This window comes from Ictalurus punctatus, chromosome 18 (genome assembly GCF_001660625.3).
Source record: "Ictalurus punctatus breed USDA103 chromosome 18, Coco_2.0, whole genome shotgun sequence".
Classification (NCBI taxonomy): Eukaryota; Metazoa; Chordata; class Actinopteri; order Siluriformes; family Ictaluridae; genus Ictalurus; species Ictalurus punctatus.
In genome coordinates this window covers 12,744,395-12,769,309 of record NC_030433.2, presented here as the reverse complement: position 1 = coordinate 12,769,309, position 24,915 = coordinate 12,744,395, and the positions used below count along the sequence as shown (strand labels likewise).

The 24,915-nt window shown below is 37.9% G+C and overlaps 2 protein-coding genes across 4 annotated transcripts; one reads left to right on the top strand and one right to left on the bottom strand.

Annotated features, from left to right (window-relative positions):
- Positions 1-1,875: 1,875 nt before the first annotated feature.
- Positions 1,876-10,270, bottom strand: gng3 (guanine nucleotide binding protein (G protein), gamma 3). Of its 2 annotated transcripts, none has more exons than XM_053687809.1 (3): positions 10,217-10,270; positions 4,427-4,526; positions 1,876-2,106 (listed from the first exon to the last, which is right to left on the bottom strand). In XM_053687809.1, the coding sequence occupies exons 2-3, from the start codon at positions 4,523-4,525 to the stop codon at positions 1,978-1,980; spliced, it is 228 nt and encodes a 75-aa protein (XP_053543784.1). In that variant the 5' UTR covers position 4,526; positions 10,217-10,270; the 3' UTR covers positions 1,876-1,977. The 2 variants fall into 2 exon arrangements, with proteins under 2 accessions (XP_053543784.1, XP_017348790.1); XM_017493301.3 differs by lacking the exon at positions 10,217-10,270 and adding an exon at positions 5,590-5,795.
- On the top strand, positions 9,807-22,736 carry bscl2 (BSCL2 lipid droplet biogenesis associated, seipin). 2 transcript variants are annotated; one of them, XM_017493298.3, is made up of 11 exons: positions 9,807-9,949; positions 10,814-11,261; positions 12,829-12,910; positions 13,116-13,259; positions 14,026-14,160; positions 14,382-14,479; positions 14,721-14,862; positions 15,514-15,595; positions 15,990-16,055; positions 17,509-17,571; positions 17,656-22,736. In XM_017493298.3, the coding sequence occupies exons 2-11, from the start codon at positions 11,062-11,064 to the stop codon at positions 17,769-17,771; spliced, it is 1,128 nt and encodes a 375-aa protein (XP_017348787.1). In that variant the 5' UTR covers positions 9,807-9,949; positions 10,814-11,061; the 3' UTR covers positions 17,772-22,736. The 2 variants fall into 2 exon arrangements, with proteins under 2 accessions (XP_017348787.1, XP_017348789.1); XM_017493300.3 differs by lacking the exon at positions 9,807-9,949 and adding an exon at positions 11,626-11,775 and having other exon boundaries at positions 11,122-11,261.
- The last annotated feature ends 2,179 nt before the right edge of the window (positions 22,737-24,915 follow it).

The following is a 24,915-nucleotide window of genomic DNA, read 5'->3' as shown; positions in this document are numbered from 1 at the left end:
GACTGTATGCTACAATTGAATGGGCTCAGGTTAGCATCCAGTCAAGTTCTTCAGTGTGGAAAAAAATCTCAAGAATGTGTGAATTTTACTCATCAGCAAACTACGTAGCTTGAGTCATGCATACGACCAGCAAACTTCCAGAGATTGAATAAAAGAAAAATCCTCTTCTGTTTTAGATAAGTTAATAAAAGTTATGTTTCACATGAAAACATGACATTAACTTAATTTCATTATGTTCAAAAAACTTACTTCTTAATTTCTGATACTTCTATACATTTAAAAGTTGACTAAATACTTTTAATTGAGTAAGATTTTGATCTACTATTACCAATACATTCACAAGTATATTATCTCAGTACTTTTTCTGCCCTTGGGCGAGATAGATGTACTGGACTTATATACTAATATACTGGACGATATTAGCTTTGTAGCATCAGTTTAAATCTAAAGAAGCAAATTTTATTTTATTATGATGCTTGTTTGTTAACCCTTTACTTCATGATGTTGCCATATATCAACAATTATTTTATCTCCAATTTGTTGATAGGTAATAATACAAAATACTATTTTCATATACAACTGTAAAAAATGTCAGAATGTCAGATGACCAAAACATGTTTGGATCTAATTTTTGTTTGTATTTTGAGTGAGTAAATCCATCCACATACTTTTTATAACTGTAATTATTTTCTAGAAAATCAAACTTTTAAATGCTTAGAAAACGTATACTCCAATGTATAGTCTGGAAAATGCAGTAATTGGAATTGCAATTTCATACATTTTGTGTTATATTTGAATACACGATACTTTCCACCATTTTACACTGTTGCCAACTATTTACCAACTACCCCTAGCCCCCTCCCCTATATATATATATATATATATATATATATATATATATATATATATATATAGAGAGAGAGAGAGAGAGAGAGAGAGAGAGAGAGAGAGAGAGAGAGAGAGAGAGATGTGTGTGTGTGTGTGTGTGTGTGTGTGTGTGTGTGTGTGTGTGTGTGTGTTATCACTTGAACAAGTTTTTTTTTGCTTTAAATGTAATAATTCATGCAGTAGAGGGTAAACTTACAAGAACACAAACTGTTTTGGTGATATTTTTATTTTTCATTTAATTGTCTGCAGTATTTTTTTAAAACCCCAGATTGGGTCACAAGTTGTTTTTCTGTTTTTGTTTTGGTTTACAGTTGCTTGGGCTCTTAAACAAGTGAACGTTTTTTATCTAACAGTCTTCTCCTATTCCGAATTTGTCCTGCGTGTGAGATCGCTGATCGCTATTTCCATTTTGAAAACCCTTTAGCATATGTTTCAGATGATTTTTAAGGGTAATTATAGTATAGATTGGTGCATCCCGCCTGGCCAATTCCAAAAAAAAATTAAGCTCTCATACCTTTTTATCAAAATCTACACACATACAGAGCCACTTAAAAAGAAGCTTAAAAAACCCAAAACGTACAGAATTTAGAAATCACGACTGTATACCGTGTGGGGGATAAAAGCAATATACATGTTACTTAAATGTGTAGTAATTGAAAAAGTTTAAATAATAAAACAACCAACCGCAAAACTTCATTTTCATTTGTTAGAAAAATCATGTGCTTGCATATGTGCGTGTAGCATATGTGTGTGTGTGTTCACCGTATACACAATTTAGTATAGTTATATTTGTGTCATTAATTTCTATTTAATGCACACCTGCCTAATAAAATTGAGACTTAGTGTCTCCCATAGAACACGAAAAACAGCGTAGCACAAAATGTCCTCACACGTTATGGATATTTAGCCTTGTCCACAGTCAAATGATCAAATTCCAAAACCAGAAATTTAAAACTCACATTTTTTGGTGTTGTGTGTGTGTGTGTGTGTGTGTGTGTGTGTGTGTGTGTGTGTGTGTGTGTGTGTGATATGAGCATACACAAATCAATCATCTAAATGAGGCTAATTCGATTCTTGCTGATTTCATGCTCAGAGGAGAGCACAGAAGAACTTTTTCTCCCTGAAGGGGTTCTCTGAGGTGGGCACAGGGGTGATCAGGGGGTCCTCGCAGGCGTGAGCATCGCAGTAAGCCATCAAGTCTGCGGCTGCTTTCGATACCTGCGGGAGCAGGAGCAGAGCCATTCAACAGTGTTTGATTCAACCAATTTCTTAATCTCTAGGACAGTGTTTTTCAATCCAGTTGTCATATAAAGTGTTATTGCTTGGTTCAGGTGTGTTGGCTGGGACAAAACCAGAATGTCTGAAGAGTTTCTGATGACTGTAAAACTCCACTCTAGGATCCTGTATACAATTAGAAAATGTGATTCTTCAGATGTTCCTTGGATAGTTTTAAGGTAATTTTAAGGTCCATAAAGGGGTTCTAATGGAAACCCTCTGTGAAAGGGAAACATAGAAGCTTTAGGCATTTTTCCCAGTGGAGCAAGCCAACATAGATTTAACCTTTGGAGAGGAAAAGGAGGTGAGCAGAAATACTTGACCATGGAAGTTAAATTGCCTGAGTGGTCTGGGGTCTCTGCACAAGGGCAGTAGGAAAATGGAACTAAAGAAGGAAGAACAATTGGAATGAAACACAAGGAATAGTTATGCCAAAATATATATATATATACATACAATAGTTCTTTTACCCCAAATGCTTTCAATCAGCTGGGACAAGTTTGTTGTCTAATGCTTGCTTCCTTGGTTCTTAATTATTATTATTATTATTTTTTACACAATTAATAATTATAGCTTAACAATGACATTGTAAGAATGTTTATAATGATTTGGTCATTACTATTAGAAATACAGTATAATAGAATTCGATAATAAATAATGAAATTTTCTATTTAGAACTTTTATCTCACACTTGAAGGATTCCATATTGAACCTTTTTAGGAACCTTAATGATCCAAAGAACTACAGAAGAATGATTTTGAGTGAGAGAGACGTCCAGCAACATTAGCCAGGTTTATAGATGCTTTTAACTACAACTAAATGCTTCCTCATGGTACAACATCAATGTAAATAATTTTCTTTTTTCTTTTGTGTTTAAAATTTCTTTGTCACTTCAACGATTTTATAATATTGTAACTCCCTTAACAGTAACTGAATCAGTATAGCGCAATGTCATGCAAATGACCGAACAAACTAAAGCTGTGTCTCAAATGTACTTCTCGAGCTTTTAGTATTAACACTAACAGATTTTTTATGTTTAGTGTTTGAATTTAAAAAAATTATGTTCCCTTCAAACCTACTGAAAAGTCGGTCCTGAATACAAATGTAGAGCAAACAAGTAGCCTCAATATGTTTGAGCATGCTTTTCGATTTGAGATGCAGCTCATGACAACAATCACGATGGCGACAGAAAGTTTTAAACAGAAGCTCATGTGCTTGGACATGGAAACCTGATGGACTGTGATGTTTCAGCTGAGACTTGCTATCTAGTGGATGTTACCTTTAATCTGCCAGATGTGCATAATTATGTAAACAGATGATCACTTGAACAATACTTCTTGCCTAGCTGATGCACACGCAAGCGTAGTCATGCCTGAAGCATAAACCAAGGATGCTTCATCTGGAATTAAATTGCACCTCCTCATTCCCCTTCTGAGGAAGCGAGGAAAAGACGCAAGGAAAGGAATAATTCATATACATAACAGAGATTACATGCTAAATTATCCCTAAATAAAACATTATTGCCCACTTATATGTTGATATTTTGGCCTAAACAAGATTCTACTCCTCACCTGACTGCATATTAATTGTATATTTAATTAAGATGATTAATTTTGTATTTTGTATAAAAATCGTGTGTGTGTGTGTGTGTGTGTGCATGGTGCCCAGCGAAGGACTGGCGTTCCATTTGGACTGTATTTTCCTGGGATAGTCTCTGGATTCACCACAACCAAGGATAAAAGCTGAAACTGAATGGATTAATGAATTTTGTAGCCTATTTGTGGTTCTTGCTATTGTATCATTTATTGTAATTTGCTACACTCTAAAACAAAAAATAATAATACTTGAGCATAGGAAACACCTGTGTATCTTTGCTCTAGATGCCTTGTATCTCCTCTATGCTCGATTCCTATGACTGCATTTTAACAATTGGACCTCCTTAAAGATGGAGGACTTTAATCGATTTCCGGGTCACTTGCTGAACGAGGTAAGCATCATTTAGAGGGACACACCCCATACCTTATTGCTCCAAAACTAAAGGAGAGAGCTTTGAACAACAAGCATGTATTGGTTGTGTAGATTCATGCACATTTTCATTTTGGGTTCTTTCTTTAAATGACTGCATGACCTGCGTAGTCAGGAGGGATGGCAGAATTAGGCCACATCTATTAACCTGATTCCAGATTTGTGAGTGCATGTAATATTAATTATTCTGCGTGTCTGTGAGTGGAGGAAAGGTTTAAAAACAATCCCCCTCTCTCACCTTGATCCGACAGAAACTGGCTTCGATTTTCAGCTGTTCCACCAGCTTCCTGGCCTGACCGACACTCATGGTGCTGTTCACAGGGGTGTCTCCTTTCATCCTGCCGTATACAGACATCCATTCATTGGCAAAAAAACAGCACTAGTGTAACACACTAATAACACACAAGTTGCATTTGAATGTACATGAATTGGACATCTTAATTGCCTCAGGGACACACCTCGGTGACTCCCCATTGCTTCATTAATTATTATGCACAGTGATCTGGTTTACAGGAATCATGCAGCGATAGATGCAAAAGGAAGGCCAGCATCTCATGAAGCCCATTCTCTCCTTCACCACTTACATCTCTCCTGTCCTTTTCACGTGTCCTTTCGTTAAGAGACTCACCCCTACTAGTGTCAATTACTACTTCCTTTCTAAAACCAGCCTGCCCTGGAAAACCTAAACCTCACCTTGATAAGTGACAATCAGAACGCAATAGATCACACGCTACTGGAGAACAGCAAACTCCTTGCAATCACCATTATTGGTACATTCAGATCTAGTCCTTTAGTTCAAGTACTTGTAGCTAAATTAAAGCATCTATATTTATATTTATAGGTCAACTCATATGAACTGTATTCTTGCACTAACAAATCAATAAGGATATAGTAGCATTTTAGAATATTCACATGATGTTTTCTCTAGATATACACCTGTATTAACCACCGTCAGAAGGCAGAATGCTGGCTTTTCATATTCATAGACTAATAAACAGTTACAGCATCATATTTCTGCAGCATATTTCTCAGAAACCTCCAGCAACTAAAATCTACAGATTTGTTTCCAGTCCATATATCATGAATTAGCTGCAGGTAATAAACTGGGCCAAACGAGTCCATGGCAATAATGGCCACTTGTATGCTATCAACTGATTCCAAATCAAATCTGATTGAATAAATGAACTGAATAACATCTCAATGAACATCATGTATTAAAAGCATATTTCACACAAGTGTTAAAATAGAGAGCGTCTTTCTGATTTCAGAAGATGCTACAGAGCAAATTAAGGACGGACAAAGGAGGAGATGGACGGAAAAAAATGACAACTCAAGATCTGTTTCACCCAATGTAGGCCCTTCTAATTTTGCCCCATCTCCCCTTTATCTCTTCTGTCCTACCCTTGTTGTGTTCCTCTTCTGGTGCTCGCCCTCCTCTTCTCTCCTTATTCCTTTTCCCCTCTGTGTGTGTTTTGTCTCTCAGTGCAGCCGGACCCCACCCTCACCGACAGTATGGATGCTTCCCGGTTCTGTCCAGTCCAGTGCACTGCAATTCTGATACACTGAGCACCAGGCTCCTGATGGATGCATTAAAAACGCCCCTCTGCAGTGAGTAGAACAAGCCAGGAAGAGCCTGGGGGGCTTTACTATTCTGCGGGTCGGTCTGTACCATTTCTGCTCCAGTTAGGTAGGACGAGGGGGAGGTGATGTGTGTTTGGATGAAAATACACAGCACAAAGGAAAACCATATAAACGATAAGCATGTTACATTTGGCATTAAACCAAAGTGCTGTAAGACCTATATGTGTTTGTTGTGTGTATTTTTGTGCACCAGTAAATCCTGTCTCTCATGGCGCTCGTTACCATGGGAACTGCTGCAGTCTCAGCCTCTTTGTGTGAATGTGTGGCTCCATTTTGCCTCAGTGGTCTCTCCCACTCAGATATTCCAGCTCTCTCCATCTCCATATGGTCACATTAACATCTCAGCCTATTCTCCTCCCCCCATCATCCATTCCAGCTCATGTTACATTTATGAACACTACTTTATGCTGAGACTGTGTATGTGGAAATGCCTCCAAGCTCACAGGCACATCACAAGCTACACTATAATTCACATCTTATAGAGAGCTATGAACAGTAGGATCTAAAAAGATTCATTAAAGCATATTATTAACTAAGATTACAAAACAATTTATTCACAAATTAAGAAAATATTTTTCACATTTTCATCATCATATGATTTTTCAGAAAAAAAAAAAATCTAGCGTTGAATTTGCTTTTGGATTGGCTTATGCTACAATTAATATCTCCATTTAAAAGGCAAAACTGATTTTTTTTATATTATATAAATATTAAATATAGTAATTGAAATCTAGCACAAGAAGCTTCTTCGTAGATTTTATCCAGATTTTATCCAACACTTTACTTAGCAATGTTTTGCTAGTTCTCAATGCTTTCAGAGATATTTGTGGGGTTTTTTTAAACAAAAATAAGAATGTTTGTATTTAGTTTGTTTGCAGTTGTTATGTGAAATATAATGTAGTAACTCCACCTCTAATTTTGCATTATTTATTAACTCTTTTATTAAAACTTATTGTGGAAACTCTCTCCACCCTAAGTCAAACATTTCAGAGACATGGGATTGTGGATGTCAAAAAGAAATTAAAGCAGACATTGTAAATTCATGCAAAAATACACTGGCTTTTATACTCTTCTGAGAGAGTGAGCTCATCTCTAGGTGGGGTTTTCGCCACAATTTTATTACTCCTGTCTAGATGTTGCCTTAATGGTTTTTTTCTCCTTAGTTATACTGAGGACTAGATTCTGATTTATTGCTGATTTTGTGCTGTGCAGAGGAGCACAAGGAGACACAGAATACCACAGGATTTTTCTAACTCAGTACACACTTATAGTTATATATAGAATATAGTTTAAGTAGAATATACTCTAGTTTTTAATTATGCTTTTTTTAATATATACTCTATAAGCTTTACAGACATCCAGAGGTAGATTTGAAGTTAGAGCTCTAATGTGCAAAACAAAGGTGACAGCGACAATGAAAACTCTCTGAGAGGACATGTGCCAAATATTATATCAATAAAGGCATGATATGAATTGTTTAATGGAAAATTCTAGTATTAATTCATATTTAAAAAGAAGCTAAAGGCAATATAAAAACAAATAAGAAAAAGCATTTGTTTTTACTCCTTTACTGGTTTAGAAAAAATGAAATTATGTGAAATTATGTATTTGTCTTTGGAAGTTTCTTTACTAGCATACATATATGTTATACACTTCATTCATTAATTGTTCATTGCTTTATTCATCCTTCCATCCATCCATCCATCCATCCATCCATTCATCATACCATCCATCCATCCATCCATTCATCATACCATCCATCCATCCATCCATCCATTCATCACACCATCCATCCATCCATCCATCCATCCATCCATCCATCCATCATACCATCCATCCATCCATCCATTCATCATACCATCCATCCATCCATCCATCCATTCATTCATCACACCATCCATCCATCCATCCATCCATTCTTTCATCATACCATCCATCCATCCATTCATTCATCATATCATCCATCCATCCATCTATTCTTTCATCATACCATCCATCCATCCATCCATCCATTCATTCATCATACCATCCATCCATCCATACATCCATTAATCATACAATCCATCCATCCATCCATTCATTCATCATACCATCCATCCATCCATCCATCCATCCATCAATTCATTCATCATACCATCCAGCCATCCATCCATTCATTCATCATACAATCCATCAATCCATCCCTCCATCCATTCATCATACAATCCATCCATCCATCCAACCATCCATCCATCCATCCATCTTTCATTCATCATACCATCCATCCATCCATTCATTCATCATACCATCCATCCATCCATCCATCCATCCATCCATCCATTCATCATACCATCCATCCATCTATTCATTCATCATACTATCCATCTATTCTTTCATCATACCATCCATCCATCCATTCATTCATTATACCATTCATCCATCCATCCATCCATCCATCCATTCATTCATCATACCACCCATCCATCCATTCATTCATCATACAATCCATCAATCCATCCCTCCATCCATTCATCATACAATCCATCCATCCATTGATTCATCATACCATCCATCCATCCATTCATTCATCATACCATCCATCCATCCATTCATCATGCCATCCATCCATCCATCTATTCATTCATCATACCATCCATCCATCCATTTATTCATCATACCATCCATCCATCCATTCATTCATCATACCATCCATCCATTCATTCATCATACCATCCATCCATCCATCCATCCATCCATCCATCCATCCATTCATTCATCAGACCATACATCCATCCATCCATCCATTCACCATAACATCCATCCATCCATTCATCATACCATCCATCCATTCATCTATTCATTCATCATACCATCCATCCATCCATTCATTATACCATCCATCCATCCATCCATCCATCCATTCATTCATCATACCATCCATCCATCCATCCATCCATTCATTCATCATACAATCCATCAATCCACCCCTCCATCCATTCATCATACACTCCATCCATCCATCCATCCAACCATCCATCCATCCATCCATCCATTCATTCATCATACCATCCATCCATCCATCCATCCATTCATCATACCATCCATCCATCCATTCATTCATCATACCATCCATCCATCCATTCATCATACCATCCATCCATCCATCCATCATACCATCCATCCATCCATCCATCCATCCATTCATCATACCATCCATCCATCCATCCATTCATTCATCACACCATCCATCCATCCATTTATTCATCATACCATCCATCCATCCATCCATCCATCCATCCATTCATCATACAATCCATCCATCCATTCATTCATCATACCATCCATCCATCCATTCATCATACCATCCATCCATCCATCCATCCATCCATTCATTCATCATATCATCCATCCATCCATTCATCATACCATCCATCCATCCATCCATCCATCCATTCATTCATCACACCATCCATCCATCCATCCATCCATCCATTCATTCATCATACCATCCATCCATCCATTCATTCATCATATCATCCATCCATCCATCTATTCTTTCATCATACCATCCATCCATCCATCCATCCATTCATTCATCATACCATCCATCCATCCATACATATACAATATATATATATATATATTTTGAGAGAGAGAGAGAGAGAGAGAGAGAGAGAGAGAGAGAGAGAGATTGTGTTTAAACAAATGATCAAAATAGAATAACAATACAATAAACAAAGTCTAATATACAATACATGTGAATGGAGAAAGAGAAAAAAAGTGTAAAGTGACCAAATACCAATGGAAAAGTATGTGAAGTGTCTCTGTGACACTGGGATTGGGGACAAACTGGCCAACAGGCTATTTATTTAGATATTAGTTAGTTATTTTTCTCTTTCATTTTTCCTTTTCTCGGCTCCTGTGCTTTCTTTCCCCCTGTATCTTGCCCTTCACAATTACTCTCATTTCCTTTCATCACAGCCATGAAGACATGACAGAAACTTGAAATACGTCGCGCGCCTGTACTTTTAGTCCCTCTACACTTTCCGTATTTGAAGTGTAGCTGTCGTGTTAGCAGTTTGCTATCCATCACTATTCCTTCCACTTCCTTAGGGCTAGGCGATGTTTATTTTCTTCGAAGGTGAATATGATTATATTTCTCACTTCACAGTCCTACGTTTTCGTGTTTTGGGTGATTAATTAGGAACAGTGATGAAACTAGTTACTTAACGACTTCATTTTTTCAGTAATGTTAGCTAGCTATCAGCCCAGCTGCGCGCGCACTGATTAATGATGATGTCTAACGTTTTACTGCATTAATGTTTAATATTTGTGTGGAAAATGTGAGTTGTCAGTGAGTGTTTTTTTCTATATAGAAATGTTAGCTGGCTCTTTGTATGTACGATACCTTTCTTGGGAACATTGTGTACCCGCCCGTGTGACTAGCTCAGTGTTACAGCTGTCAGTGTGCATTTGTGAGTTTATTTAACGCTCCACACCTGTCAGGTGCAGCTGCACACATGTGCACGTGCTGTAGGTACACAATAACCCATCTGCTGCTTTACATAGTTTGTCACTCATCCATTTAGAAATGAAGCATATTCAAAATTTTACATCATACCTAGCTTTAAATTTTATGGTGGATTAATTTATGCTTCATTAAAAGAATAAAATAAAAGATTAAATGTTCCTAAATGCGTGCATGGTGGTGAAGGGGGTAGCTTTGCAGCCTCACAGCCTCACAGCCCCATGGTCCCTGGTTCGAGCCTGAGCCTGGGTTATTATCAGTGTGGAGTTTTTGTGTGCATGTGGGTTTCCTCCAGCTTCTCCGGTTTCCTCCAGCTTCTCTGGTTTCCTCCAACCTCAGAGAAACATACCAGTAGATGAATTGTCTACACTAAATTGCCTGTAGGTGTGATTGAGTGTGTGAAGGTGTGTGTACATGGACCTAGATGCATCCAGCTGTCATGTAGGTTAATATTTACTGTTTATTTTTCTTTCTCAGGTTCTTGATGATGAGAGCAGTCAAAATTCAGATAAGAAGACACCGGTCAGACATCATAGGCTCAAAATGAGTCTTCATGCATAGAAGTTTAAATGGCTGATCCTCAGTGAGCACAATGAACAGAACCAGTCAGAAAGCAAAAAGGTCTGTATGTGTGTGAGACTGGGCTTGTATGAAGAGTTTAGGGCATTCGGACAGGAGGACCTGAATGCTGATTCGACGGCTGAGGACAAAATCGGATCTGCTCGATGATGGGCCCTGTTCTGGTCTGGCTCCAGGATGTGGCAGCTGTGACTCTACTGAGGGCCCGGCGTACTCTGCTGCGGGCTGCCATTTTCTTCTGTGTGTTGGTGCTGCTGCTTTGGGTGTCGATCTTTTTGTACGGCAGCTTCTACTACTCCTACATGCCCACTGTCAGCTTCTCTACACCTGTGAACTACCACTACAGGTACTGACATGTTGTATTGTGTCTGTTAGATGTGTTCTTAATAGGTAGGACTAGAGGGTTTGTAACAGTGAAGAAGGAAGAGGGTTTTTTCATTGCTTGCTTTCATTTTAATGCAATTTTTTCGTATGTATTGACTGTTCTATACAAATTTTGTTTTGGATTGTTGTTTCTGTAAAGGCCACCTTATATTGAGCACCTTTTGTTTGACCCTGCCCACTTTTCAAGTGGTCAGAGATATTGGAACATGCGACTGACAGGTGTTTTCTTCCTGCCTGGGTGTGCCCTGTTAGATAATTGTTTAAAATGTTAATAGCTCTGAATGTCTAATCTTAGTTTGAGCCCTGGGTTTCACCTGTGACTGCAGGATAGACTGCAGGATAGACCAACGTGAAGACCAGAGTGCTGTCTGAGGGAGAAAAGCAAGCCATTTTGAAGCTGAGAAAAGAGGGAATATTGAAGCCATTGTACATGCATTGGGCATAGACAATACAACAAATTGGAATGTCCTGAAAAAGTAAGGAACCACAGATGTACTAATAACCAGACATCAGACAGGTCGGCCAAGGAAAACAACAGCAGTCGATGACACAAACATTGTGGGAGCTGTGAAGAAAAATCCAAAAACAACAATCAGTGTCATCACCAAAAACCTCCACAGGACAGGGGTCAGGGTATCACAATCCATCATTTGAAGAAGAATTAGAGAGCAAAAATATAGAGACTGTACAACAAGGTTCAAACCACTCATCAGCAGTAAGTATCAGAAGATTGGAATTAACAAAGAAATACTGAGATGGGCTATGAACGTTCTGGAACTAAGATTAACCTATAATAAAGTTATGGAAAGGCCAAAGTGTGGAGAAAGAAAGGATCTGCTCATTTTATGAGCTTATCAGTCAAGCATGATTGAGGTAGTATCATGGCTGGGGCTTGCATTGCTGCTTCTGGAACAGGCTCACTTATCTTTGTTGATGATGTCACTCGTGATGGTAGCAGCAGAATGAATTCAGAAGTCTACAGAAACAATCTGTCTTCCAATTTACAGAGAAATGCATCCAAACTAATTGGGAGGAACTTCATCATGTATTAAGAGAATGGCCCAAACACATTGCCAACTCAATAAAGGACTCCAACCCCACACCCTCCCCCTTGTAACATTTTGGTGATGTCACTGGATCGCGGGCTCTATGCAGTTATTGCAAGCAAGGCATATGCAACCAAATATTCAGTGTTATTTATATTGAGACTGTCTTTTTTATAAAACCTAAAATTTGCTCACCTAAAAACTGGGTCTGTCACCAAAGGTGCCATGTTATAAGTTTTTTTTTTTTTAAAACACATTTAGATGTAAATATGGCCTGAAGGCCAGAAATAAAAGCTCAAATTCTGATCTATTGCCTCATATTCATCTTTTGTTTTCAAACTCAAATGACTTCAATGTATAGCAAAAAAAAATAGAATTGTCCTTTCTGTTCTGATACTTGGGAAGGGACTGTATATACGTATTATTTATGTATGTATGTATGTAAAAATATAAGTAAGAATATATCTGAATATTTTGTTTCAGAAGTGATTGTGTGTCTGCCAACTCAGTTCTCTGTTCCTTCCCAATGGCTAACATCTCTCTCCTAAAAAATGGCAAAGAGCAGGTAAGATCCTCATATTTATTGTTTATTCCTTCTCATATAAAGTGTCTACAAACATAATGTACAGCCCTACTTTCACTAGTTTTCCTCATTTCTTTATCAATCTGTATTGCCTGAAGTTATTTAGATGTCACATCTTTATCCAAAAATCATGTTTATCTTGAAAGACAATTCAGTTTAATAGTAAGTAATTCTGTCTGTGCTGTAGGTGTTGATGTATGGTCAGCCTTATCGATTCTCGCTCGAACTGGAGATGCCGGAATCACCCGTTAACGAGCAGCTCGGCATGTTTATGATCACAATGTCCTGCTACACCAAAGACGGAAAAACCGTGTCCACCGTGTCTCGCTCTGTGAGTAAGAATTAAAACTCACATTGCTGTGCTTTGCTTTGATTTTCCATTACATTCCTCTGTGAACTAGGACATGTTAGGCCAGCTGTTTATAACTTTGTGGTCCAGTTGTTTAGAACCTGTGGCATATTTGGGTCATGAAATCAGCTGATTTTTTGTGGAATTAAAAAAACAACTACCTGTCAAGGTCCACAAGAGGGTGCTCTGTACTTTAGTGTGCCCAGAATTCTAGGTTTGTGATTGGTTGAGTCTCAAAATATCACCACTGCAGCATTTCCGTTCCCAAATCTTTTCAGTCCCAAATTGGCTACTGGTAATATTAAAGGGTTTAAGCTGTGACAGCTGTAGGACGGGGAAATCAAGGCAAATTGCTTTATGCCTTAAACCTGTTTACGCTTGCAGTGTTAGTAATAATATCAGGAGGTGACATAAAATTCTACAATCTCATAAACTCATCTTTTTTTTTTTTTTTCTTTTTTTTTTTTCAGTATAAATACGATTCTAATTCAAAGCACTATAAAAATGTTACCTAGCCTAGACCTCACACAGCATGGATTACATAGTTGAGTGTTAATAGTCCTTCAAATTAGTCAATAAGCAAAAGAAAATGCGCTTTTTTCCAGACTCCACAGGTCTCTGTTAAGTCCCCGTTATATGAAGCATAACACAGCATTATTTCTTGCCTTGCATGGATATGGATCTGAAATTGCTTTCTATTTTAAACTGGAATCAGGATTATAAATGCAACTGTGTGTTTTCCGATCAGGCCATGCTGCATTACCGCTCCAGTCTCCTGCAGATCCTCAGTACCTTGGTGTTCTCACCAATGCTGCTCACCGGCCTTTCAGAGCAGAAGCAGCTTATAGAGGTGGAGCTCTTCTCTGACTACAAGTCGGACTCTGTGAGTACAATAAATTTAAATGAACTCCAGACACACAGCTATGCTGTTTAATTCAGCAGAATGTGTTAAAACTGTTTGCCTTTTTTTTTGTTTGTTTCGAGTAGTCATAGTCTAAAATAAGCCTTATGATTCTTTATTGATATCAGAGACAGATTATTGTAATAGATTGAAAGAATAAAGTCTTAATTTTCCTCAATTTCTGTTTTTTTTTCCCTTTGTAGTATCAGCCCACCATTGGGGCTGTGATAGAGATTCAGTCTAGGCGTGTGCAGATCTACTCTGCCCAGCTTAGGATCCACGCCTACTTCACTGGGATCAGGTGTGTACCATGTCCACCTTTCACAGATTCTGCTACTTTTTCAAGGTCACTGTATTATTTAGCATTTACTGTATTTTCTATCGAACTGACCATGAACGAGTTATTTGTGGTGGGCAGAAATAACACAAAGAATAACATTTTTAAATCAAACATATAAAAATTACATGTTAAATAATAACAAATATTATTAGTCTCGGCTTATAACATTGTTCTCTCTCTCTCTGTCTCGGTCTCTCCACAGATACCTCTTGTATAATTTCCCTCTAACATCAGCAGTCATAGGAGTTGCGAGTAACTTCACGTTCCTCAGTGTGATTGTGCTGTTTAGTTATCTGCAGTTCATCTGGGGAGGATTGTGGCCCCCAGAGCAGGTCAGAGTCCAGGTATGACATCTGCACTCTTCTACAAATACCTCACAAATCCAGATGTTCCTCTCCCAAATCCAAAGATACAGTCAGTTCCAGGTTTATTGGCACACTTGTTAAAGATGTCTGTGGTTAATTAGTGTCAGAGATTTCCCTCGAGCACTCGGCATGCATAAGCAGCTCGCTTCACTTGGCGCGCCTGTCTGCGTGGTCACATCTTTATTTTGCCACATTTGTTTTTGTTTTGGTTTATGTCCTGTCTCCACCCATGTGCTGTCATTAGTTGTCTCTTGTAATGTGTCTTCATTGCTCATACCTGTTTCCATTTACCTTCTTATTAGTTTGTGTATTTAAACCCCTGTGTCTTTTGTTCTTTGCAAAGTAATGTTCAGCGTTTTACCGCCTGTCTCTACTGAGCCTTTGTTCCATGTTTTGGGTTTCCTGTTTTTCGACCTTGTTCTTTTCCCTTGTTTGCGTGTTTTTGGTTTGAAAAAAGCTTTTCACCTGGTCACCCCAGTCCCCTGACCTAAAGTCCTTTGAAAGGCTATGGGTTGAGCTGAAGAAAGGACCCAAGACCTTTTTTAAACCGTAGGTACCAGGGATGCCGACAGTTCTGAAGCAGACTGTATGTGGTGATTTCTTGTTCTGACTTTTCTATTTCATGTGTAGGTAATGATGGGGGACACAACACGTCTACAAAAGAGGAGAGAGGAAGCCCGGAGACGCATGCGCACAACAGCTAGTGCACCAAGTAAGAACCCTACATACCATAAGAACCCTTGTCTGGCATATCCACTGCAGTCCTTTTCAATATGACACCATGTTCGATACATGATCAGTACGCAAGAAGTGATGTACTGCAAAGTTTTAGACCTTCAGTGCGTTATTGGGTGAAAAGGTGGGCGTATTTCGATCCTTGAAATAGATTGTGATTCAGTATTATGCAAGCAGTTACATTTTATTGTGCTGTATTTTCATAGGTGAGTATGTTGGGTGTGAGTGAGAAGTCACACCCCCTTCAGCTAAATAACAAGATAATAGTATACCTCAGTATATAGGGTAGTACACTATTGTGGTGAATGTTTATATGGTATCAGTGTTTGTTTTTTGCATATATTTTATGTAATCTTGCAAATATTTGCTAGACCTGAAGTACGAGAAGGACCAAGATGCACCTGCAGACCAACCAGCAGAGACTGAGCAAACTGAAGGTGAGTTGCTCAGAATAAATGACTGTGCATGCATGCGCATTTCATGTACGCAGTGCTGTGAAAAACTGATTTCTTCTGTTTTTGTGTATCTCATACTAAATTCTTTCAGAAATTATAACGGAATTTAAGAGAAAACAAAGGCAACATTAGTAAACACAAAGTACCGTTTTTAAATGATATTTTTATTTGTTGAAGCAAATAAGTTATCCAATACCAACAGAAAAATGTATTAATTGTGATTGAAACTGCATTCATAATGGGGTTCAGCTGGACTAGACGCAACCTGATTATTGCAAACCTTATTCACTCAAATCAACACTTAAATAGAACTTTTTCAACAACATGAAGTTGGTTAAAAGGTCTTACCCAGTAACACACTATACCAAAATTTTAAGAAATTCCAGAAATTATGAGGAAGAAGGTGATTGTAATGCATCAGTCTGGGAAGGGTTACAAAGCTATTTCAAAGGCTCTGGGACTCCAAAGAACCATAGTGAGAGCCATTACTTCCAAATGGAAAAAAGCCAAAGACAACATCAAAGGAATTACAGGCCTCTCGCATCAATAAAGGTCACTGTTCATGACTCCACGATCAGAAAGACACTGGGCAAAAATGGCATCCATGGAAGAGTGGTGGAGTGAAAACCACTGCTAACCCAGAAGAACATTAAGGCTCATCTGAATTTTTCCAAAACATACTTTGATGATTCTTAAACCTTTTAGGAGAATGTTCTGTGGATTGAAGAAAAGTGAAAGTGGAACTGTTTGGATCTGGCGTAAACCAAACACAGAATTCCGCAAAAAGAACATCATACCTACGGTCAAGCATGGTGGTGGAGGTGTGATGGTCTGGGGATGCTTTGCTGCTTCAGGGCCTGGGCAACTTGGAATAGTTGAGTGAAACATGAATTCTGCTCTCTACCAGAAAATTCTAAAGAAGAATGTCCAGTCTTCAGTTTGTAAATTGAAATGCAAGCGAAACTGCATTATGCAGCAAGACAATGATCCAAAGCGTAGAAGTAAGTCCTATAAGTAAGTGAAAAACTGATCTCCAGTTATTGGAAGCGTTTGATTTCAGTTATTGCTGCTAAAGGTGAAACAACCAGATTTTAAGTTTAAGGGGGCAATTAGGTTTTTTGTTTTTGTTTATATATAACAAATATATATATATGTTGTTGTTGTTGTTCTCTCAAAGCTCACAACTGAAACAAGCAGTCAAGAACATTAAATGTCTGCATCAGGTGTGTTTGTCAGGAGAGAGGAGAAATTGAGTCTGTCTGGGGATCTGAGCACTGTCTCTGAAAGCTCTCCCAGTGTAAAAATAAGGCAGGTTGAATGGGGCTTTTAGCAAGTTTACTGAGAACATGTAAATTTTCTTATGTTGTGGAAAAGTTAGAATAGCACTCTAACACCATTCAACACTTTTTTTTTTCCTCTTTCTTTTTTTTGGCAGGCGCTCTAGACACACTTGGTGCGATTAGTTCACTTGGTGAATCTTCACCAAATGAAGAGAATCGTAAGTAAACAAAGCGCACGCACATGCTTACATGCGTGACATGCCAAGAATGTTAATCTCATACATCCTGCCTTGCTGCACCAGATCTTAATGTTCCACATGTACCAGAGATCAATACAAGTGATGATGCTGAGCTTGAGAAGAGAGCCACACAGGACACCAGCTTAAGGCAAAGACACGGTCCCTGGATGCGTCTGTGAGTTCTCTTTTAGTGAAGGTCAACACGCTTGGATACTTCCTCTTGAGTTACATTAGTGACGTGTGTGTGTGTGTGTGTGTGTGCATGCACAGACAAGCCAGATCATAACAGATTTAATGTGTGTGTACCAATGTGTGTTACTGATAAAAGCTTGTTTTACAGTTTACCTCACTGAGCTTTAACATTCCCCTCAGCTCTCCAGCTATGTCTGAAGCTCGCACTCCAATTAGATTTTCATAGGACTAATTAGTAATGCTGATGTATATACTGTATTTATAGCCAGTGCTTATTGTTCTTCATGCACACACCGCTTTAAATGCACGTAAATTCTTTTCTTTCACTTGTAATGAAGGTAAACAGTTGCAGATTCCACTAATTTGGTTTTGAATTCTGAACCAAACTTGCTGCTTTGAGGTCAGGATTCAAAAGAGTCATTTGTTATATTATACTTTTATGGCTTTGGGTAGGGCTGGGCGATATGACAACAATATCCTCTCGCGATGCTTGAGGACATTTCAACTATACATGAAACGTATCACGATATATAATTTAGCTAACAAGCTGTCTTAAAAACAGTAGTAAATTAAACTAGGGCTGCAACTAACGATTATTTTCATAATCGATTAGTTGGTCGATTTAATTTTTTCCAGTTAATCGATTAATCGGATGGGGGGGGGCAAACTTTCAGTACCGTTTTTTTTTGTTTGTTTGTTTGTTTATTTAAAATAAAATCCACAAACTGAGTGTTACAAGTATAAACCTCAGACTAAAACTTTACACAACTGTTTGTCCAATTATATAAGACTAAAAAGAACCCAGTACACACACACCAGAATATATATTATTCATTTAGGACTGTAGTTTAATTCAGTGCTTTTTATGCATCCATAAAAATAATGCATAAATACTTATATATATATATATATAAGCTTATATTATAATAGTATTTATGCATTACTTTTTATAAAAGGTAACGTTGACATAAACAGTAAACTGAAGAAAGTCCTTGTCGGTGACTCTGGGTGTCTGCTAAAGCTAGCGGCGTCGCATTACATATATGACGTCATGCGCCGTCGACTAGGAAGCGGCTTGTACTTCCGCTAGTAAAAAACCTGCTAGTGTTCCTTTTGAGCCGATATTACATTTTCTAAAATTCATACACTAGACAGAAGCGTACACAGTGCATAGTGTAAGTGCGTCATTTGGGATACAACTTTTACTCTACGAAGCTTGTTTTCGGAACAAGTAACACAATAATTAAACGCACCCCGTGCCGCACACAGACCAACTAATCCATAATGAGATTCGTTGACAACGATTTTCATAATCGATTATTATCGATTTTATCCATTAGTTGTTGCAGCTCTAAATTAAACAAAAAAACATTAAACTTAGTTTGATGATACTTTTCTTTAAAGTCTACAAAGACAATGAAGATTAAGTAAAAAAATGGTCAAATCAGTGGAATCCATTCAGTACCGTTTAATTTGTAATTATTGAAAAAATGCATCATCATACCAACAGTATCTCAGAAAAGTGATGATCGATATCATTTTTCATGATATCGATATATATTGATGTATCGCCCAGCCCTTGCTTTGGGTTATTGGTTTTAATTTTGTTGTGTTAAAGTTAAAGTTGGTCATAGGTCAAAGTAATGTATTCTGTGTGTTCATGTAACACCATTACTAGAAAGCAAATGAGTATTTGAACAAACCTTGGAAATCTCCATTGAGTTTGTTTACAAGTCCCATCTGTCTGTATCAAGTGGTAAACATTTGTTTGTTTGAGATTTTAGGACTAAAATGAGGGATATACTTTAGACAAGTATACAGATTTGTCTAAACAAAAATAAGTAAATGGTACCTTTTATTTATGACACCATGTACCATTTGAGGCTAAAAAATGCACCCTAAAAACAGGATTTTGATACGATGCGAAAGCTGTAAAGACTGTAATACCATGACATGGGTATCAGTTGTTCCAAAGATTTTAGAAATATGTGTGGTGACCTGGGAAAATCAGCAAACTGGCTGACAAACAGCCAAAAAAATGCAGGGAAAAAAACCCCTATAACATACTGCTACTTTAAGAAAACAAATATACAGTCAGGTCCATAAGAATTTGGACATCAACTCAATTTTAATAATTTTGCCTCTGTATACCACCACAGTGGATTTGAAATGAAGCAATCAAATGTGATTGAAGTGTAGACTTTCAGCTTTAATATTTGTTAAAGGGGTTTAAAAAAAAATAACCATTTAGGAATTAAAGCGATTTTTACAGGCTCAAAAGTAATTGGACAAACTAACAATCATAAATATAAGGATTATTTTTAATACTTGGATGCAAATCGGGCGCACGGTGGCTTAGTGGTTAGCACGTTCGCCTCACACCTCCAGGGTCTGGGCTTCGCTGGGGCCCTGTGTGGGCGGAGTTTGCATGTTCTCCCCGTGCTGTGGGAGTTACCTCTGGGTACTCCGGATTCCTCCCCCAGTCCAAAGACATGCATGGTAGGCTGATTGGCGTGTCTAAAGTGTCCGTAGTATATGAATGGGTGTGTGAGTGTGTATGTGATTGTGCCTTGTGATGGACTGGCACCCTGTCCAGGGTGTACCCCGCCTTGTGCCCGATGCTCCCTGGGATAGGCTCCAGGTTCCCCCGCCACCCTGAAGAAGGAGTAAGCGGTAGAAGATGGATGGATGGATGCAAATCCTTTGCAGCCAATGACTGCCTGAAACCTGGAATCCATGGATATGACTAAATGCTGAGTTTCTTCTCTTGAGATGCTTTGCCTCCTTCAGTTGCTGCTTGTTTGTGGGTCTTTTTGCCTTCAGTTTTGTCTTCAGTAAGTGAAAATCATACGGTCCGATGACTTATGTTGAAGTCATCGGACAATTAAGAACATTTAATTTATTTGCCATAAGATGCCCTTGGGTTGCTTTGACTATATGTTTTGGGTCATTATCCATCTGTACTGAGAAGTGCCATCCTATCAGTTTTGCAGCATTTAACTGAATCTGAGTAGACAGTATAGCGCTATACATTTCAGAATTCATCCTGCCGTTTCTATCAGTAGTCACATCTTCAATAAACACCAGTGACTCGGTTCCATTGGCAACCATACATGCCCATGCCATAACACTTCTTCCACCATGTTTGACAGATTATATGGTATGCTTTGGATCATGAGCCCATCCTTTCCTTCTCCATACTCTTCTCTTCCCCTCATTCTGGTACAAGTTAATCTAAACTTGCATCAGAACTGATTAGGCTTTTTTTTCTAATCTGGTTATGTGTACTAGCAAAACTAACTTCAGCCTACTCAATTCAGTTGTAAATGGCAAACAAAGTTGCACTGATGAAATGCTAATAAAAACTGAGAAATTTACCCAACAGAATAAATTAGTGATTATTTCAGCACAGATGTAATGATGTGAACAGTGATCAGTCAGGGCAAGAGTGACGTGAAGCTCCAGATAATCAAATGCCATGACTGATATATACCTCAGTTGATGTAACTAGCTCATGATCAAAGTGATTACATCATACATTAACAAGGGAGAGTTAAATGAAACCTTAAAAATGTGTCATAAATGAGAGAAACAGTGCCTTATGTTTCTAGTTGAAAAAGAAAAAAAATATTCTACTGGTCCACTGTACTCAGTAGCTCCTTCTCCTGCTACCTTAAACCTGATGCACTTTAATGACACTGATTTGCAGTAAACAATGCAAAAACTGACACCCTCATATAATCTTTCATAAAGTGTCAATCATGTTTTTCCACAAATATATCCAGTTACAAATGTAGAAGTAGGCACGTTTTTGATGAGCCCTTGGTAAATATGAGCAAAGAAGCCTGTGAAAAAAGCCGCCGACTTCTCTGGGCTTGGTCTCATCTGAGATGGACAGTAGCACAGTGGAAACGTGTTTTGTGGTCTGACGAGTCGACATTTCAAATAGTTTTTGGACAAAAAAGCCGTCGTGTTTTCCGGGCCAAATAAGTAAAGGACAAGCTGTTATCAGCGTCAGGTCCAAAAGTAGGCGTCTGTCATGGTATAGGGGTGTGTCAGTGCTCATGACATGGGTAACTTTCACATCTGATAGGGCACCATTAGTACAGAAAGATATGTACACATTTTAGAGCAACATATGCTGCCATCCGGAGCAGGACAACGCCAAACCACATTCTGTCAGGATTACAAGCGCATTGTTGCGCAAGAAGAGAGTGCATGTTCTAGCATGGCCTGCCTGCAGTCCTGACCTGTCTCTGACTGCGAATGTGTGGCACATTATGAAGCGCAAAATAAGGCAATGAAGGCCCTGTACAGTTGTGCAGCTGAGAAATGCATAATGGAAGAATGGGGGGAAATTCCTCTTGCTAAACTTAACCAACTGGTGTCTTCAGTGCCCCAACGCTCAGTAAGTGTTCTTAAAAGAAAAGGTGATGTTACACAATGGTAAACAGTCGACTGTCCCAACTTTTCTGGAGTGTGTTGCAGTCATCAGGTTTTAAATGAGTATATATTTTCAAAAATAAATTAAATTCACAAAGTAAAATATCAAATAATGTTTTAATAGTGTGTTTTCAATATAGTACAGGGTGAAGTGAATTTTTAAATTATTATTTTTTCTTTAGTTTTTTTGCATTTTCCATGTTGTCTCAACTTTTTCGGAATTGGGGTTGTAGAAAATTCAGAAATTCTGAGAATCTGAAGGTTATTTCCCAGGCTGCCACATGTATTAAAGCATGCCTCTAAGAACTGATTTTAAGCTTCTTGATAATTCAAACTAATATTTTTGTACCAATATACAACATTTTGTGTTCAGTCTTATGTTACATGACTTCTATAATGTACTGTATCATAGTACATTTTATGTTGGCTTGGTGTAATACAGAAGTGTTAATAAGTGTACGCTATTACCTTTTCATGTTATTTATTTAATAAAATGTGGTTTCTTTGTACTGCTTGCTTTTTAACATTTCTTTAAAATCCAAATGGAAAGAGAGGACCATTGGCTGATCTTGATGACTGTTTTAGAAGGCACTAGGTTTGTTGCTGGTTAGAAGGTTATAAGACTTGAAAACATATTACAGGATTCATTACAGTTTATTATTATAAGAGCCTGCATGTATAAATGTACATAAATACTACCATAATGTCACCATTTCCATGAACTACAATATTGTTAACAGCAATTAATTATGTCACATCTATGCCTCAGTTTTTTTTCTTCTGTAATTTAATTTAAAAAGTGGGACTTTCATATAATCTAGATTCATTACACATAAAGTGAAATATTTCAGGCCTTTTTTAAAAAAAAAAAAAAAAAAAATCTTGATTACAGATTACAGCTTACAGCTCATGGAAATCAAAAATCCAGTATCTCAAAATATTCAAATAAAGAATTGAGAATAAGAATGAAAACAGAAGTCTCGACTATGCTCTCAATACTTGGTTGGGAATCCTTATGAAAGAATTACTGTATCAATGTTGCGTGGCATGGAGGCAATCAGCCTGTGACTCTGCTGAGGTGTTCTGGAAGCCCAGGTTGCTTTGATAGCGGTCTTCAGCTCGTCTGTATTGTTGGGTCTGGTGTCTCTCATAGATTCTCTATGGGGTTCAGGTCAGGCGAGTTGGCTGACCCATCAAGCACAGTAATACCATGGTCAGCTAACCAGTTACTAGTAGTTTTGGCACTGTGGGCAGGTTCCAAGTCCTGCTGGAAAAGGAAATCAGCATCTCCATAAAGCTCGTCAGCAGGTGGAAGCATGAAGTGCCCTTAACATCTCCTGGTACATGCTGCATTGACTCTCGACTTGAGAAAACACATTGGAGCAACACCAGCAGATGACATGTCACCTCAAATCATCACTGACTGTGGAAACTTCACACTGGACTAAAAGCAACTTGGATTCTGTGCCTCTCCACTCTTCCTCCAGACTCTGGGACCTTGATTTCCAAATGAAATGCAAACTCTACTTTCACCTCCCCCATGATTGTGGTTGTGTGTACTGAACCAGACTGAGAGATTAAAGGCTCAGGAAACCTTTGCAGGTGTTTTGAGTTAATTCACTGATTAGAGTTCTTATCAGGTCAACATTTCTGTATTATATATTCTTTATTTTAATATTTTGATATACTGAATTTTTTATTTCCATGAGCTATAAGCCATAATCATCAAAATTAAAACAAAAAAAAGGCTTGAAATATTTCACTTTGTGTAATGAATCTAGAATATATGAAAATTCCGCTTTTTTAATTAAATTATGAGTAAAAAATAAACTTTTCCACGATATTCAAATTTTTTGAGATGCACCTGTGTATATACTCAGCAAAAAAGAAACTTCCTCTCACATTGAACACATTTACGTATGTAAATATTTGTATTTAAGCCTTTTTACAAGATGTAATATAAGTCTCGGGTGTCCCCAGAATGTGCTTGTGAAGTTTCAGCTCAAAATACCTCTTGGGTTATTTATTATGCCATGCTGAAAATGCCCCTTTTTGAGTGGAAGCAAAACATGCTGTTATCATGTGTGTCTCTTTAAATGCAAATGAGCATTCACAAAACAGTCTGGTGTAAAATGATTTAAGGTATTTGTGGGGCACATTTCCTTAAATAAAACTTCTCCACTGCATCTCCATTGTCTCTGATGCCAGGAGTACATGAAGACTCTTATGTTCATTCTTACAGCCAACAACAGAACACTTACAAAACTTACTACCGTAATTTTCGGACTATTGAGCGCACCTGAATATAAGCCGCACCCACTAACTTTAAAATGAAAAAAATTTTGTACATATATAGGCCGCACTCGTCTATAAGCCGCAGGTGTCCACGTTGTAACATGAGATATTTACACAGAAAGATGTTACACAAAGATTTTTTTTTAACTTTTAATTAAATATGTACCGTAAATGTTTTTTTCCGAACAGTGCCTGTAACACGGCTGGTTAAAAAATTAAAAAATACAGTTGCCTACCAGGAAAAGTCATTGATCGCTATCTTCATCTTCCTCCTGCGCACTAAAACCACTAAAGACGCCTTCTTCAGTGTCGGAATTGAACAGCCTCAGAATTACCGGTACTTCGTCACACACTTCCTCAGTCTCTCTTTCGTTGTCGCCCTCAATGTCACTT